The sequence below is a fragment of the Sitophilus oryzae genome, unplaced genomic scaffold, assembly GCF_002938485.1.
Source record: "Sitophilus oryzae breed Bouriz unplaced genomic scaffold, Soryzae_2.0 scaffold_2014_pilon_pilon, whole genome shotgun sequence".
NCBI lineage: Eukaryota > Metazoa > Arthropoda > Insecta > Coleoptera > Curculionidae > Sitophilus > Sitophilus oryzae.
In genome coordinates this window covers 348784-367794 of record NW_022146741.1, presented here as the reverse complement: position 1 = coordinate 367794, position 19011 = coordinate 348784, and the positions used below count along the sequence as shown (strand labels likewise).

Below are 19011 nucleotides of genomic sequence, written 5' to 3'. Positions count from 1 at the left end.
CTAGATCCTCTAAAAGCTGCAGCGCTTCCCGGTTAGCATGCATTGTCATTGCATCATTTTAACCCCCTCCCAATCCCCCTTTACCAACCCCCCGCCCCCACCAATAAATACGCGGTTTTTGAGTTATCGTGTTACAGACAGACGGACAGACAGACGAACAGACAGGCAGACACCATGAAAATATTTTGTATTTAGGTCATTTATGACCCAAATAACTCATTTTGAGTGAAATTAAAAAAACTTTTTTTTGCCGATCAATAGCCTACCATACCTGTTGGTATGGTCTAATAATATGCTAATAATATGGCTAATAATATGCCGCTCAAAAAATCTATCAAACCAACCAAATTTTGAAATGTATAATTTTCTGATAAAGTCATTACACATGATAATTTTTTTCCAAATGTAACCTCCCCATATTATGTAATATTACTTACTATAATAGTTGGACGGATTTGCAAATAAAATTTGTGATTGATATCTTAAAATTATTATTAGTTACTTTTATCACTAAATTTCCAAATTTGGAGCAGCACACTTCAGGAAAAATTAGCAACCGTTATTAAATTCTTCAAATGCACTCCTCTGCTTTCAACCTTATATTCATATCAGTTTGCTAGTAAATTTTAGATATAATTCTTAAAGTAAATGTAAGGTTACTTTTAATTTAGTTTGTTAGGAAAAGTTTAGAATACTTGATTATAAAGGATAAGTTTTAAATAAGTGCAAATATCTTTAGGGGTAGTACATTTTGACCCCAGAAACACGTCTAGGAGGTTTTATTCGCGAAAATAACATTTTTAAAATTTAGAATTTTTTAAATTCATTTTTGGATTTTTTTTAATTTTTAGTAGTTAAAACATACTGGTCTTGATTATATGGCAACACATGTAGTAAGATGAACTTTACAAGAAAGAAAACCCAGAAAAGATTCAGTGATTCTCAAAATTGGTTTAGAGGTAAATTTGAAATATATTTCTTAATAATTCATGTCAGTTACTTCTATTATAGCAAAATAAAAACACTAAATCACCACAATGCACCAAAACACTTTTACTTTTACACTGGACGCGCGTTTCGCTAACCATGTTAGCATCATCAGCAGATGATTATAAACTAAAGTACAATCTACAAGTTGAGCGTTTATATACTCGCCCAGTGGGCACCGAGTGGGCGTGGCAAAATCTAGCCAACCAGGTCAGAGCCAACTGAGCGTAACAGTTAGATTTCCGCCACTAGAGTAGTAGGAACAAAGAACTTGAAGGAATTGTCTCTGTTCATACTATCTTTACATTTATTAATTCTGATGCTTTCATATGCATCTAATTGCCTGTAATTTGAGACTTGTTTAATTAATTTTAAATTATTAAGATCTATACAATGTTCTTTATCAACAATATGTTCGGCAACGCAAGATTTATCCGGTCTACCATATCTGATCTGAGCTAAATGTTCTTTAAATCTAGTTAATATTGATCTTCTAGTTTGCCCAACATATTTCTGATTACAATCTTTACAAGAAATTTCATAAATACCTGACCTTTCCAGTGGAGGTGTTTTATCCTTTGGATTACCTAATAATTGTTGTAATTTATTATTAGCCCTATACACAAGTTTATAATTGACATTCTTAAAAATTCCTTTTAGACCAGGGATAACTCTCTATCAAACGGTATCGAAAAATATTTAGACGTATCTTTCTCCACTTGAAAAGTCGAATTTTCAGAAATCATTAACCTATACCTACGTTTTCTAATTAATTTATCAACTAGTGAAGGAGAATATCCATTACACTCAGCTACATTCCTAATGTAATCTCTTTCTATTTCATATCTTTCGCTGGAAAGTGGGAAACTAAGTAATCTATGAACTAACAAATTTAAACTAGCCATTTTATGTTCAACACTATGATGAGGGCTTCTTGATGAAGAAATAATGTTTTTAACATAGCCATGGCACTTTAGATTGAATTTTAAAATACAATTTGTTATTAAGCGAGAATATCAAAAGTTGGCATATGATATGTCATTCTATTCAGAATGTCATTTTCTATCGAATAAAGTAAAAAAATACCGAGGGCGCCATTAAATAATCAAAAGTTGTACTCACTTCCGGTGAAACAGGAAGTGACCAAAAATAATTGAATACACCAGTCAATCCTAATTTATGTCATATACTAACATACCAAATCTCGTTTTTTTTATCTGAAAAAATAAAAAAGTTATAGGGGTGAGCCACTTTTGAGACGCACCCGGTCTTTCGCTCGTGCGGATTTGTATTTTCAAATAAATTAGAAATAAATAAGGATATATTTTTGACGTAATATGTTTTCAAACACATTTTTTACCCATTTCTATATATTTCATTCTATATTATACCAAATTCAGACCTATGTGCATGTTTTTTTAAATCATTTAAATACAACAATAAAAATACATTAAATAAATAGGTAAGTACAAACTACGATTCTTCCTTTATAAGAAAACTTCTATATACTTCTATATAGGGTAAAAAAACTTCTATGTAGCTTTAAATAAGCGCAAATAATTTTAAGGGTGGTCCAAATACCCCAAAGACACATTTATCAGTGTTTTTTTCATGTATTTTTAAAAACATTTGAAAATTTTGTATTTGTCGAACATGAATTTGTAAAATCATTAAATTTTCAGTTAAGAAATATAATATCTTGATACATAAGTCTCAGTTCTCAAAATTTTAGAAAAAAAAAAGATTATTCTAAATTGAAATAACTCGGCTGTTTTAGAATTATTTGAAAAACGCCAGCGGGAAAATATATTTCTTTTATAGAGATGTAACAGCCTTGACAATATTTGTACTTATTTAGGATACACTAAAATAGACCCCGTTTCCGTCACATTTCCGTATATTATTCGTAAGGGCCAGACTACTCTTCACAGATGCTGACTTAATTATATCACAGATAACATCTATACTAATATATAAAATTCTTAAGTGACTGACATACTGATTAATCACGATCCTGCTCAAACCACTCAACGTAAGAAGCTCAATTTTGGCATACAGGTTGATTCTAGGGTGTAGAGGTTCGATAAGAAGGGATTTTTCGAAATTCCAGTTCCAAGAGGGTGAAACTACCCTCAGATATTACAATATTTTTTATTTAAAAAACGGTCAAGTTTCCGAAAAAACGCTTAAACATGTATATTTTATTTTGTCTTTTTACAAAAAATGTATACAGGGTGTTTCGAAAAATCTGGTCATTGATTAATCACGATCCTGCTTAAAGCGCTTGACGTAAAAAGCTGATTTTTGGAAAACAGATGGACTTTAGGGTGTAGAGGTTTGATAAGAAGAAATTTTGCGAAACTCGAATTCTAAGGGGGTGAAGCTATCCCTCAAATATTAAAATATTTTTTATTTAAAAACCGGTGAGTTTTTCGGAAAAACTCTCAAACACGTATATTTTATTTCGTTGTTTTATATATTTTAAGATTTTTTTATAAATTTATACAGGATGTTCCATAAAATATGACCATTGAGTAATCACGATTCTGCTTAAACTGCTTGACGTTTAAAGCTGATTTTTGACAAACGGATTGACTGTGGAGTGTAGAGGTTCGATAAGGAGGGGTTTCCCAAATCTCAAATTCCAAGAGGGTAAAAACGCCCCTCAAATATTACAATATTTGTTATTTAAAAAACGGTTAGTCTTTCGGGAAAACGCTTGGACAAGCATAATTTATTTGGTTTTTTACATATTTTGAAATTCTTTAAAAAATCATACACGGTGTTCCAAAAAGTTGGGTAATTTCTTAACCACGATTCTGCTTAAACTGCTTGACGTAAAAAGCTTATTTTTGGCAAACGGATTTTTCGAAAGTCAAATTCCAACGAGATAAAACTACCCCTCAAATATTACCAAGTTATATAATAATATCGCCATATTGTTTTTCTCATGCTGACATAAATGTGAGAAAATGTTATCCAGTCTGTATGTTAATGGAAATTCTTGCTTTGCTTTCTCATCACCACTACAAATGATTAATTCGACGCGAACGAAGTCGCTGGTACACGCTAGTAATATTATATTACTTGTTATAATATATAATTTATAGTAAAGCAAACACTATGTACTAAAATAAAACATGTAGGTTGTACATTATGAATTATGACGTAAACAGGCAATATAGATGATAAGATCAAGTTACACGACGTCATCCAAATTATTTCAAAAAATAGTAACATACACATATAATATAATAATGCATAAATAAAAAAATATAGAAGCGCCGTAAAACTGCTTTAATAATTTTCAAAACATGATAATAAAGTGATTAAGTCTACAAACATATTTGACTTATTACCAGCTAACTAGAACAAAAATGTTTGATATTTATGAATTAAAATAAAATTAACTTAAATAGTCAAGAAAATCTAGATTCCATCAAAAACATATAATGTAAAAAATGCTAAGAGTCTCGCAACACAATTCTTCTGTTATAAAAAGTTGTGAGATTTCATGTAACACCAAGTCAGCCTATTTTATTTGGTTTCTCTGTAAGCACCTATTCATATAAATTAAAATAATTAACTTACAATAGTCAAGAAAATCTAGATGAGAAAGAACATCGCTTGCATGCTCAGTCTGATGTGTCATAGTTCTAGTTGCACTAGTTGTCTCTTCTTTCTTGCTTTTACAAGCCACTCTTATTATAACACCGAGCGAAATTAAAATAATAACCACCATAAAAATAGAAACGTAAGCATCGTAATTTAGTACCATTATAGAGTAAAATTTATTTAAACGTAGATACTTATTAGTTATTAACCACTAAACAACTATATTTTCTATAAATAAAGAACGAAACAACTTCCGTCACCTACCCCGAAAATGTAATAATGGCAAAAATGGAAATTGTTTTAGCAGCAGGAGTCGATAAGATCAATCAGGAGATTAATTTTTGGATTTATAGTTGAAACAGCTAATCTCCTGATATGTATATAGACCTATTTATTGCTTTTGTCAGAAGATAAGCTGTTTTTTCAAGCGCTTTAGGAAGACAGCGATATTATGTTTGTTGTAAATTATAAGGGCATATTGCCCTGTTAATCCTTGGTTTGTTTTATTTAATAGAGTATCTATATACGTTGCGAGATAAAACAATAACGTATGTATGCTTGATAAATATATCTATGGAACGAATCAGGAAATAGCTGGCAATTTTTTAAATTGCCTGTAATTCTGATGATGTATTATTTTATCTTGAAACAGGTCGTAATGACTTATCGCAGTTTTAAGTACAGGTGAGTCACTGAACTACTGTTGTAAAATTCTGTTAAAGTTATTTAAGGAAGATATTATAGCACATTGGACGATTGAAAATAGAAATATAGCATGTTCATAATTCTTCAAAATCAACTTAAAATATTAGATTGCTTGTGTTAAAATAACTTATTATTTATGACATTATTAATAGAAGTTCATATACTTCTAGAAATATAAATTATTGGAGAATACAAACACAAAATACTGAACGACAGACCAATGTTCATAATAAGTTGTCATAAAGATTACAATCAACAATTAGATAGGAACTATCGGAAACAGTAAATAGCCATCTTATGCGATAGTTAAAGAGCACTAAAAGCGATCAACTCAGTAACTATCAATTCGAAGTTGGTCAAAGATTGCCTAGAGAAGCTGAACAAATCAGGCAAAGAAATTAAAGTTCTCCTACTCTGGGTGCTCGCTCACCAAAAGATAGAAGGCAGTGAAAAAGCAAACGATCTAGCTAGAAAAGGAGCGAACTCTCCACTAACTGGACCAGAACTGTTCTGCTTTCCAAGCGGAAACCAGCTTAAAGCCGAACTGAGGAACATGGAGCACTCCATCCGTAACCTGGAATGGGAATCCTCCAACGGTCTAAGGCACTCCAAAAAGTTCCTCTGAACTTACGACCGAGGAACTTCTTGATTCAAGTAAGATCAATTTTCGGATTGTCACGGGGTTTTTAACAGGACACTGTCTCCTCAACGAACACCTCAGTAAATTGAAGTTGAGACACAACGGCGAATACAGATTCTGTGGGAAAACACCAGAACACTTTATAGTGGCCGAGACGACAACCGTTCGTGTCATAACCTTTGGTACGGCTGATGTCGAAGATGGAGAGCTAGCCTCTGATGAGCCGTCTCAGATACTGGCTTTTGTCAAAGCACTGAGACTGTACTATGAGTTATAACCCATTAGAACTCAAGAAGGGGCAACACACACCATAGATCTGTAAGGTCGCGGTGAGTAACCCCCCCTCCCCCTAAACATTCTATAATCTACGGTGTTTATTGCTGACCAGCTGATGTTTTTTACTGGCTACTTATTTAAGGGCAAACATATAGAAGAAACTCTTATATTTCTTGGAAATATAGACTTGCGATTTTGAAGAATCTTATTTGTATGGATTACATAACAATAGACATTTATTATCAGCTTACCTCTATAACGAAATGGAGAAATCAATAAAAGAACTGAGGCACTGCACCGATATACACAATTAAACAATAACAAACACAGTATAGTTGAAAAGCAAACCATAGTAGCCAAAACAACGATTCCAAACAAAAATGACTCCATTTTGAAGTACATACGTGGCTATATTACGGAAACTAAGGAAAAAAACAAATGAGATTTTAATGGGACAATTGAATTTACCACAGTTATGGAGATAAGATAAATCTTTTTTAAATAATTTTGTGTTATATCAAGATTTACATAAATTAATATATGGTGGAATGTCACGATTGTCAAATTGCGTACAATGTAATTTTGTTTAATGTTAAATTTCGTAGCGTCAGAAACTGTAAAACTTATCATTAAAATTGTTATAAAATTATAACTACCAGCAGAAAAACAAGATAATTAAGATATATAGCAGCTGCAATACTAATATTACTATATTCCCACACTATTTTTTTTTTGGAAAAGCTCAAAAAACTATTGACGGTTTAGAAATGTTAGGATTTCAGGTGACCATTGGTCTGTTCCACTAGGACCGTTTCAAATATATTTTAGTTCTTCTTCTCCAAATTACATTCTCCAATTATCGTATTCCTCTCAAAAACTTGGAGAATGATTGTTTCATGTTAGTTCATGTTATTTAGCAAGCCTGTTCCAAATATCGTATCCCCGCATTAACATCGGTATTGGACTGACCAGTGGACAACTATGGGCAATCTGATGTACCGATGTCGACACCGACACCGGTGCGGTGTTGAGCTTGAAACCGATGTTTATCTCGGCACCGGTGTTCATCTCGACGAACCTGTGTTCATCTCGATACCGGTTTTGACTAAGACACCTATTTTGATTTCGACACCGTTGTTTTGGTAAACAGGTTAAAAAAGAAATAGTCTAAATTAATAAATTTATAATAAATCTGATAATAATAATAAAGTAGTATCGGTGTTTATTTGTATCGTTTGGTGAAGTATATCTTCGGACTTTAACTTAATGATTTCGAATTTAAAGATGTTTTTGTCACACTGATCATTAAAATAAAGTGCAATTTCCAGATAAAGAATTATAAAGTAAAAAAGTTTTTAATCAAAAAGACAAAGTATTCAGATATAACAATCTGGCATAACCGGTGTGGTGAACACCGGTGTCAAGATGAACACTGGTGTCGATATGAACACCCGTGTCGAGATAAACACCGGTGTTGATTTAAACACCGGTGTCGATATGAACATCGGCGGCGAGACGAACGCCGGTGTTGAGATAATCACTGGTGTCGGTGTTAATATCGGTACATCGACTGAATCACCGGTGGTCATCAACACCATGAATTGTTACCCCTGCCTCTGCCCTGGTGAATTGTTCTACAATTCCAGAGATTTGTTAGAAACCCACTATTTAACATCAACAGAATATGGGTTTTAGGCTTATAAATGGTATTGATGGGCATTTCATAGTGACAAAAGCAATGCTCGTGTTGTTTTATATCAAAAACTGATAAATTACTGTGTTACTACCTTTTATTTTTATCATGAATAGATGCTTGGATAAAGAAATCCTTAATGAAAAAAAGATAAAATAGAGAACTTATTGGAATATTTAGCATATGGAATATATACCTAGCCGAAGCCCGGTGAAATATATAGTCCCGAAAAAAAGTTTAAATAAAGGATAAGGTTAATGGATGTTCAGTACCCGAAACACTTCATACTTCACCGTTTCTATAAATAAATAAAGAGCACCTTTTTTACGTAAAAAATCTTACCTTTTTACCCTAATGGAAAGTACCCTTTCAGGGCTGTTACGGAATTTTACCACTATCGCCATTCGCTTTAGCATTAAAATGTGTGTAAGAGTACCAAATTTCAAGAAATACAGTTTACCAATTTTCTTAAAAATATACAAGATATATTATTTTTATTTACCCTTTCGAGGGGTGTAACTTCCTCGGGAAGCATATTAGGGCATGTGTTTATAGGAACTGTTTGTTGTATTTTTATCTGTAGAATCAACCACCAAAGTTAGATACACTATTTTTTTGATATCCTGTATAATAAACTTTAGTTTTCATTCTCCATCGGTACAGTTTAGACGAACTAAGTCAGAGTTTTGATGCCGCATAACTACTCTAAAGAAAACATCGATACACTACTACACACTAGAACCAAAATAGTAATATATAAGAAGAAAACAAAAAAAACGAAAACAATTTTTCGGCTGGATAAGTGACTGCAATTTTGTATAGCAGTGTTTTAGATAGAAGAAATTCAATTGTTCAATTGATGACAGATAAGAAAAACTGTCAAAACTGTAGTGGGCCTATTAATAAGGCATTTAAAGCTGGATAAACAAGCATAAGAATAAACAGCAGAATCCACTCTATTTCAGTGCGATAACCTATACGGGTACGTCTAAACCAAAACGTTTCCTTTAAAGGTAAGTTTTATCTCGGTAATTATTTTAAAATACCTAATAGTAATAGTGAGTGCACATAATATAGTCTAAGAGCTAGCAACGTTTTCGAGAAAGTATTTTAAGACGTCTGGCTCTTTGATATATCTTTTACTATGCTCTCTGGAACAGTATGCTCGTCTGGCTGCCGATATCCGTTGCGTTCACTACTGCGCATCGGAAGAAGATCCTATATATTTTTTAATTTAGTCCTATAAATTCTAGTGTTGAATATAAATCGAACATGTCTCCATAGCGCAGTGCGTAGAGTTTCCGACTACGAACCGACGATTCATTCTTCGATGACCGACGATTCATCATTCTGATAGTAAAGTATTAAATAATTCTGGTGACTCAAAAAAAAACAAATATTTAATACTTTACTATCAGAATATAAACGAAAATAAAATAAAAAAGTTTTTGTCCTGACCCGGATTCGAACTATGACTTTTCGGTTCATGGTCTGAAACTCTACGCATTGAGTTATGGAGACTCGGTCGGTTTATATTCAATACTAGAATTTAAATAACGAGTAAAATATAGAATCTTCTTTCAATGCGCAGTAGGGAACGCAACGTTTACCGGCGGCCAGACTGTTCTAGAGAGCATAGTAAAATATATATCAAAGAGCCAGACGTCTTAAAATACTTGTTTTCCCGACGTTGCTAGCTCTCGTACTAATAGTCGTACATTGCTAATTTACATAGGTAAGCATAACGTATGGGATAAATCCAATTGTAAAAGTAAAACATCATATTCTTTTCTGATACCTATGGAACGACTAGGTATTATACCTGGTATTATTACCAGTAATACAAATTATTTTCTTCAACTGATAGGTTCTTGTTATAGAATAAAGACTATCAAAAACATTGAATATCTAAGGGATACCTACTGATACTCTGTGCGAGCTCCCAACCGTGCTTCCCTGTTCACTCCCAACCAAGTTAGATAAAAAAGTTATTGAAGATTGCAGCCTTGAGTTGGAGTATGGCAAGGAGTATAAGCTCCACTACGACATGTACAGAAACGGATTACCTAAACTGGTAAGCATGTAAAATTAAACCTTAATGAAAAATTGAACTTATTTATGTTTAGTTCAAGAAAAAGCATGACAACCCACCATAGACCTGGTTTGACAAACGGTTCACCCAGAGGTCAAGAAAAGCCTGTGGCAAAACATTAGTAGGTATGTATCGTTTCGTTTTTATTTATTATTAACATTTTTAAGAATTATTTTAATTTATTTTGTGTTATGGGAATATGTTTTTTTTATTGCTAGATATTTCTTGGAGTTAAATAAATTATTATGTTCCTACACAGTATTTTATTTATAGGTTTTAATGCTTTAAAGTAATAATAAATTTTCGTTGTCAACAAAATAATCTAAAAAAAACTACGAAGATTTCTTATTATAAACTTGAAAGATTAAGATTCCGTTCAAATATATAAATTTTAAATTTTTGGCGCCAGTATATAGGTATGAATGCAACCTACTATATCGATAATGCGCTCATAGTTCGGGTTAGACGCCAAAGGCCGCGCCACTAACACAGTCTTCAAAAATTAACGTTGATCGGTCTCTCTCACTTTAGTTATTAGTGTTCTCTCTGGATTGACGTATTCAATTGTTTTCTGTCACTTTCTAGTTCACCGGAAATGACTACACAACGCTACAACTTTTGATTTTTAAACAGCTCCCTCAGTATTTTTTTTACCTTATTCCATAGAAAATGACCCTCTGAATATATCTTGACAACTTTTGACATTCTCGCTTAAAAAAATTGTATTTTAAATTTCAATCTAGAGCGCCATGGCTGTGTTAAAAACACTAATTTTTAATCAAGGAACCTTGGAAAAATATATTTCATCGTTTAATGTTTTTCGTATCTTATCCTGACCGGTTAAAAGATGCCTAAAGCGTATCATATCTCAATTTTTTCAAACAGAACCAGGGTGGCTTATTAGCATATTTGGAAAAAGCATTTTTTACAAATAATTTCGTACCACACACTTGATATTTCGAGTCAAATTATCGTTGTGACCCGCATGTTACAATTTCAAATAAACCATATATGTGAAAATGTCAAAATGTATGATATGTAACTTTATTCAGAGTGTCATTTTCTATCGAATAAAGTAAAAAAATACCGAGTCGGTCATTTAAAAATCAAAAGTTGTATGTCATTTCCAGTGAAACGGGAAGTGACCGAAAACAATTGAATACGTCAATCAATCCTAATTTATGTCATTCTATGATTCTTGTTAACATATCAAATTGATCTCGATTTTTTTATCTGAAAAATTAAAAAGTTATAGGGATCAGCCACTTTTGAGACGCACCCGGTATAGTATAGCCCTTATATAAACAAGGGTATAGCCAATAGACGGTTCTTTGTTCGAGTTAGTTGTTCTTTGTAGCAGACGATGGTATAAGAAATTAGCAAAGAGCTGTAATATGAAAAGTTCAGTCTCAGTTACTAAACTTTGAGAAAAAGATAAAACTGGAGTGTGTAATCTAGAAATAAGCAGAGAAGAAATGGTAATGGTAATGTAAAGGTCGCAATGGAACAATTTAACAGCTATCTTATAAAGTCTATTTACTAGTAGGATGAGTACGGTTATGGTACTATATATAACTTTAGAAAAGGATAACGATTAAAAAACGCATTTACGTCAGACATCGGTCGGAAATATGAATTATTCCTCGAAAAATGTAAAAAATTGGAAAATCAGATTTATATTTCACAGTTTACTTAATTTATGTTCTAATACGTTTCATGTCAACTACCATGATGATCTCGTAGGTTTTTGACTCGCAGGTTTAATTAACGCTCTTATTAATGTCAGTTATTGCATTTTTATTTTACTTACGATTACTAGGCCAGAGACAATAAGCTAATATCATTAATCTCAGTAACAAAACCAAACCACATAATCCAAAAATGTAGAAGAATGCTGATACAAAATACGCGAAAAATTCACTATCCCATTCCATTTTTACTTTTTGATAAACTATTTAATTAATTACTTGACAGACTTAGTTTTAAACATCTTATGATCAGGATGAGGTGATTTTGTTACGAGTTTTACTTTTTAGATAAAAATGTCGTAAACATATTGTTTACCACCACTCTTTATTTACATTTATTATAGCTTTGGTACAATAAAGATTAATTTTGTGTATAGCTATTTAGCGCAAAATTAGGTAACAGTAAATAGCACCATTGATGCGGGTTATGCATCGCATCACTTCAAAATATTATATGTTTTTATTTAAAAAAGTCACTGAGATATCCGATAATAAATTAAAATTCTCAGTAAATTTATTCAAATAATTAAATTTCAGTTATTTAATGTCTGTATTGGTCGAGTTTTACTACCCTAAACGCTAAAAATATCTCAAAAGGGCCATGATGCGACTGTCCTCGTTACATCTTGACGCCGGCGAACTTTCCGGCCGCGATGACATCTCCCGTCTATGTCTATATGATGCAATTTTATCGTCGTGTATAAAACAATATTTTTTCCAGAGCGAGTTACGTTTTAAAAAATATTCAGAAATTATTATTTCAATGAATTCATTACAAGTAGAAAAAATATTGTGCTGGGTTGACTATGTAATTTGACAAATAAATAAAGTTGTCTCGTTAGTTGTCAGTTTTGAGTCAATATTTTTTAATACTCTTTCATGTCGATTGCTGATTGAATTGGAGCCAGAAATGGCTCAAAACCAAATAAGTAAATTACCAACAGATATTCAGGCTGAGGCGACAAACGCCATTATCCAAACTACGTCCATTTAAATCCCGATAACTTATGAAAAGGAATACAAAAATTTTCAAAAATGGAAGCAATTAAAAAACGTGCGAGAAGAAATAAAGTTTTTAACCTATCCTCGCTGTTAAAGTATCATTTAATCTACCCTTTATTAAAAAAATGATTAAAGTACTATTTTATCTACTATTTTTGATAAATAAGGCAATTTTAACAGTTGATATAGAAAAAAAGTAATAATTTGCAAATTGTTTAACACATGTTTATTGTTTACTTACGTATAACTGGCCAAAAACAATAAGCTAATATCATCAACCTCAGTATCAAAATTAAACCACAAAATCCGAGAAAATAGAAGAAAGCGGATATAAAATATGTAACGAATTCACTGTTCCACTCCATTTTCAGTTCATTAAAAACGCTATAATTAGTTATCACCAGTCAGATTTACTATTAAACGTCTTATGATGAGATGACTTGATGCTGAGTTTGACTTTTAGATAAAATTGTTTGATATGTCGTAAAGGAATTGACTGTATTTACTCTAATATAACTCTGATATATAAAAGATAATTTTTGTAAAACAAATATATACTATGTATAGCGCTAAAATTAAAATAGAACGAAGAAAAAATAATATGAATTATATGCAATCGTATTTTTAATATTTTGATGTTACCTTAATTAATTACAATATTTTTTTATATTACGTTATTTTTCCCCAAAGGCATCGATCACCAGGATCATTAGCCATATATATAACTCGTTATTTACGATGCAATTACAGGGATCTATCTCTATATCCTCAAGAGGTTCACACTTACAAGGATAATTCAAAATTTAAAAATCTACATTGACATAAACATTTCAAGTTGAGTGACAAAAAGATCAAAATAACTAAACACAAAAAAAAAATAAAGAAAACAAACAACAAGAAAAATAGGTAATTATTTACATCACAGTATCACAGTTTTAGATTAGAGTAACACAGGAGTATTACAGTTGGTGGTATATATTAATATCTTTCATAAATTTCAAAATATTTTTAATTTTTTCCTCCCCAGTTAAATTTTTACGAATTTCACCACGTATATCGAATCTGTTTCTTTCTACCGCATATTGAGAACATTCACATATAATGTAAGTTACTGCCAACTCAACATCATAGACTATGCACACTGTTATTGCTTAGGTATTGCTCTATTAAGCAGATATGCATGTTCACCGCAGTATGCCCAATACGAAGACGATGCACTCTGGATTCATCCCCTCGTCCTAGTGCAAGATATAATGATGGGATTGACGGATCTTGTTTTATTGCGCAAAGCTTTGAAGGTTTACCTGCCCACTCATCCTGTCATTCCCTTTCTGTTCTTTTATGCAGTAGTACTTTAAGGTCATATTTACTAATATAAGGGAACTCAATGTAGTCGAGTAAAATCACTGAAAAATGTCGCTTCCTTCTCGAAAAAAAAATGTTTGAAGGTATAACCACATAATCTCTTTATGAAATGATCGGTTAGGGCTTTGTGCATGTAAAATTACTAATTACGACCTGGGGGTCAGAAATTTTGTAATCTCGGAAAATGTCAAAAATCTGTCAAAAATGTATAACCATGTTTTTTTAACTTTCCTACGCGATAACTCCTAAACTAATCAACTTATTTACATACTCTTTTTTTTAATCGATTGAGAACACATAGGCGGTGATAGCTGAAGTAATTAAAGTTCCATAGTGAGTGTATTTTTTTTGGAAAAATGGATTAAACTTCAAACATTAATTTTTTTGTATCATGGTTTTCCGTAAGCGAGAAACTTTTTTATTTGAAGGAATTTTTACATAGTATCTGCGTATGAAATAAAGAAAAAATATTGAAAAAGATTTTAAAACTTGTTACAACCTTCTATTACTAATATTTTTATAGTTATTCTGATTTAAAGTTATTATTATCCCTTGCGAGCTGTAGTTAAACGGCCGCGCTATACCGCCCGGCCTGCAACACGTCGCGTCGTACGGCGTGCTAGATGTGGCATTAATTTATGTTTTAGATTAAATGTAGAAAATTCTTTTTAAATAATTATTTAATATGTGAGTAGCACATATATAGGTGTCGATTTAATATGACATATTTTTGCAATATTTTTTATAAAAAATTCATCCAATGTATAGTCTGCTTTCTTAATTAAAAATGTCGTTAATTCAGTTTTCATTTTTTTTGGGATTATATAAACAAACGTTGTGGTATTTAGGATTCTGAATTCTGATAACTCGTGTACTTGGCAAGTACGCCAATATTTGCGTACTTGACAAGTATACTATCTTTGTAAACAACATATTTTGCAACAAGTTTGGTGCTAACGCTACGCGGCGAGTGATAAAAAATTGCGCAAGGAAATCACTCACACCACATGGCAAGTATATCCAAATAACAAATGTTTGTACAAGTACACGAGTCGTCAGAGTCCACCGTAATAAAAATAAACTTTAATAAATAATTATAGAAATGTAAGATTTTTGATGGTCATAAACGGTTATAAACTTTAATAAATACAAATCTATTTTTTTATTAAATAATTCAATCATTTTTTGATGTACATTTTTTTGTGTCTCACGCATTAAAATATTTAAGGTAAATAAGAATAATTAATATTATTCTGGTTTATGAGAAATTATTCAGCCCTATTGGCAAAAGCCCTATTGGCAAAAAAATATGGAACTTTAGCGAACATATCAATTTTATTAATTAATCATATCAATGAATTCATTAAAAAAACTTAGGAAAATAGTTTACAACATACGATACCTGTTGTTTGTCTAGATGTTAATTTGTGATGTTTGTCCTTTTTTTCTATTTTATCACATATCAAAAACATTAATATAATATCAAAACCGTTCTATTTAACTAGTTTTCTATTTGTTAATATAATATATTAATAATTGTTAATATAATATATTAACAATTATTAATTAATATATTAAGATTTGCCAAAAAGATGATAGTATCATCATTTTGGCTTAATATTCACAGTAACATCATCTTGCCCTTTTCCGCAGCATTTATGATAGTTATGAAGTCTCTAGTATGATTTAAAAAAAACTATCATTTTTGTTTATAGTTTTTCTGCAAATTAAAGAGTCCATAACTAAATAATTTATAACGTACAGAATTTACTAAATTTCAAACTGCAGGTACAATGCACATAATCAGAAATAGACCTCGGAACATCGCGACCGCCGCGCCGGCTGTGACGCCAAATGAAATCAGAGTCGCGGGGTGGTGCCGCGGCGAGGCCCGAGCGGTTTCGCGCGGGGCCTATTCGTAAATTTAATTTAGGATAACTAGAAAAGTATTAGCAATAGAAGATTGTACCAAGTTTTAAACACTTTTTCAATATTTTTACTTTATTTCATATGCAGATACTATGTAAAAATTCCTTCAAATAAAAAAGTTTCTCGCTTACCGAAAATCATGATACAATAAAATTAATGTTTGAAGTTTAATCCATTTTCCAAAAAAAATACAATCACTATGGAACTTTAATTACTTAAGCAATCACCGCCTATGTGCTCTCAATCGATTAAAAAAAAGAGTATGTGAATAAGTTGATTAGTTTAGGAGTTATCGCGTAGGAAAGGTAAAAAAACATGGTTATAGATTTTTGACATTTTCCGGAATAAAAAATTTCTGACCCCCCCAAAAAGGTCGTAATTAGTCATTTCGCATACACAAAGCCCTAACTGATAATCCTGTATAGATATCATGTAGTTATACCTCCAAAAAAATTTTTGACACATTTTTATATCGTTTTTACTCCACTAATGGTATTTCTTCTAGCAGCTTCCTGAGCAGCTTCATCTGCCATTGTGTTGCTATGTATATTAGTGTGGCTTGGGACCCATACAAACGTGAGTTTGTTTCCCTTTTCGCTGCACTCTCGAATAAGCCTCTGAATTTTTTATTTCAGAGGATCATGGACAAATATATCATTAATTTTAGAAACGATCTCTAAAGAGTTTTTATAGAACTAATTACGTTATTATTATTACTATCCTTTTAAAATACGTTTCACTCCCTGGTACTTATTTTTCGATTGGCAGGTTTAAATCGCTTATAACGTACAAAATGAAAAAATAGAAATGAATAAGCTTTATAATCGTTAACAAAAACAGCAACTTCATTGATAATTTCTTCTAATTTAAAATTATAATTGTTACAAAAATTAAATTTTGTGTAAAAGTAAGTACCTCCCCCCCCCCTCTGTTAAAACGACTATAATATATATCATCTTAATTCTTTACTGATATAATGTCAGGTAGGTTATACAGGGTGTCCCAGAAATAAGTGCAAGTATTTTAACTGGTAGCGTAGTTTGATCCCAGAAACACGCCCATAAGGTTTTTTTGCGAATAAAAATGTTGAAATGTTTATGTTTTTCTTGACCTTTTAAAGAATATTGAAAATTTTTTTAGAGCCTCTTGTTCAGTTTTCAGAAATTTGTTGATAGTGCTTCGAGAGAATGCAATGTTGCCACCTCCTACGTTATTCACATTCTATATGTTTATCAGTTGTAAAGTTCACATTTTTAATTTTCGACAAAAAAAATTATACTTTTATTAATTTTATATTTTTTAATCATTGTATATTACTATTAAGTATAGTGCAACGTTTACTATATTTTAAATACCATTTTTACAGTTTAGTAAACTGAAATAATGAAACTAAATAATGAACAATTATTGCAGCTTTAGAATCAGCGCCTTCTATTAGATATGTAAATAGTCAACGTTTGACTTACACTTAAACAGATCAGCTGAAGACATTTTTAGGTTATCCAATTAATTTGAGATTTTACTCACAACAATAAACTCCTAACAAAACTAAAAACAATTGGCAAATGTAAGATAAGCTTGTAAAAATACTTTTATTACTCAAATGGAAATATCAATTATTTTGGGGTTTATTCACAAAAACAAGAGTGTGAGAAAAACAGAAATATTATTAATTCTTAAAAAATAATCATAAATAATTCAGATGGCATATGATTGTATTTTACGTCAAACACACGTGTACGTGTAGTGCTGTCAAGAATCTCAGTGAAATGAAGTGCTATTAAGTCAGTTAAGTGTAGAGTTGCGGTTTTAGGTAAAGTGATAAAACGACGCTTTAACCTAATTATTTAACCTATTATACCTAAAATATAAGAAATATATTTACTATATAGCGGGTGATCTGGCAAATGTTCCTATCTACTGAAACAATAACCTTACAGGAGGCAATAAAAACGTTATTTCCAAAAACGGAACGACTTAAAAAAACTAAAACATAGTAGACCGGCGAGGAAGAGCGAGGTACTTGGCTAAAATTAAATGTTAACAGTGGCTAAAATTATGGGCAGTAATGTCGCAAACATTTGATTACATGAAGTTTTCAAAAACCGGAGAAAGTGTGGCAAGTTTTATAACCTTTATGAAAATTTGTTGCCACTTTATCTCATAACTTATCTAAAAAGTACCGGTTATGATGATTACTATCTTTCTGATCCCATAAAATCTCTCTTACAAATACTAAATCTATTAATTTTTGGGAACCTATCATTTTCTACAGCGCGACAGAGCGACGAATACAAAATTATTTGAATCGATCTCGCCGCTCGATCTAACCGCTCGAGCAGATCGCGTTACTATGTTCACACGTACTTGTCTTCACAAGTTTGTTTTGGACGCGATGTCGTGCTGTTTGCTCGCCGCTATCCTCGTCGCTTTACTATGTTCTCAGCCTTAGAAGGCTGGGCTAGTGAAAATACATTATAATGTATGTTTTCTATTAAATACTATTTATTTTTTTTTATTTACATAGTGGCGCGACGAGGAGAGTGGCGAGCAAGCAGCGCGATATCGCGTCGATCGAGCCTCGAGGTGCTAAAACATAGTAGAGCGGCGAGGAATAGCGAGGTACTTGCAATTTTATTAGTTTCATTTGCTTATTTATTATTTAAAATGTTAACAGCAGCTTAAATTCTGATGGACAGTAGTGTCGCAGACATTCAGTTTATTCGAAACCAACAAACGAAACGATGTAGTGTACATGAAATTTGTACACTACAACATGAAATTTTCAAAACCCGGAGAGATAACTTATCTAAAATATACCGGTTTTAGTGATTACTATCTTTTTGTTTTTTGTCCAATCAAAACTCTCTTACAAACACTAAATCTATTAATTTTTGGAAATCCATCGTTTTCTACAGCGCGACAAAGCGACAAAAACAAAATAATTTGAATCGATCTC

General features: G+C 31.7%; 1 protein-coding gene across 8 annotated transcripts in view; it reads right to left on the bottom strand.

Annotated features, from left to right (window-relative positions):
* Positions 1 to 19011, bottom strand: part of LOC115884078 — a 97024-nt gene that overhangs the window by 60121 nt on the left and 17892 nt on the right. Inside the window, exon 1 of one of the 8 annotated variants that reach the window (XM_030902550.1) lies at positions 13000 to 13188. The exons of 4 other annotated variants lie outside the window; for them this stretch is intronic. In XM_030902550.1, the coding sequence (XP_030758410.1) occupies positions 13000 to 13123 (124 nt within the window). In that variant the 5' untranslated portion in view covers positions 13124 to 13188. Of the gene's footprint in view, positions 1 to 4578; positions 4868 to 6474; positions 6639 to 11818; positions 11975 to 12999; positions 13189 to 19011 lie in introns of those variants that run through there. 3 more of the 8 variants (XM_030902551.1, XM_030902543.1, XM_030902541.1) reach the window with 3 other exon arrangements.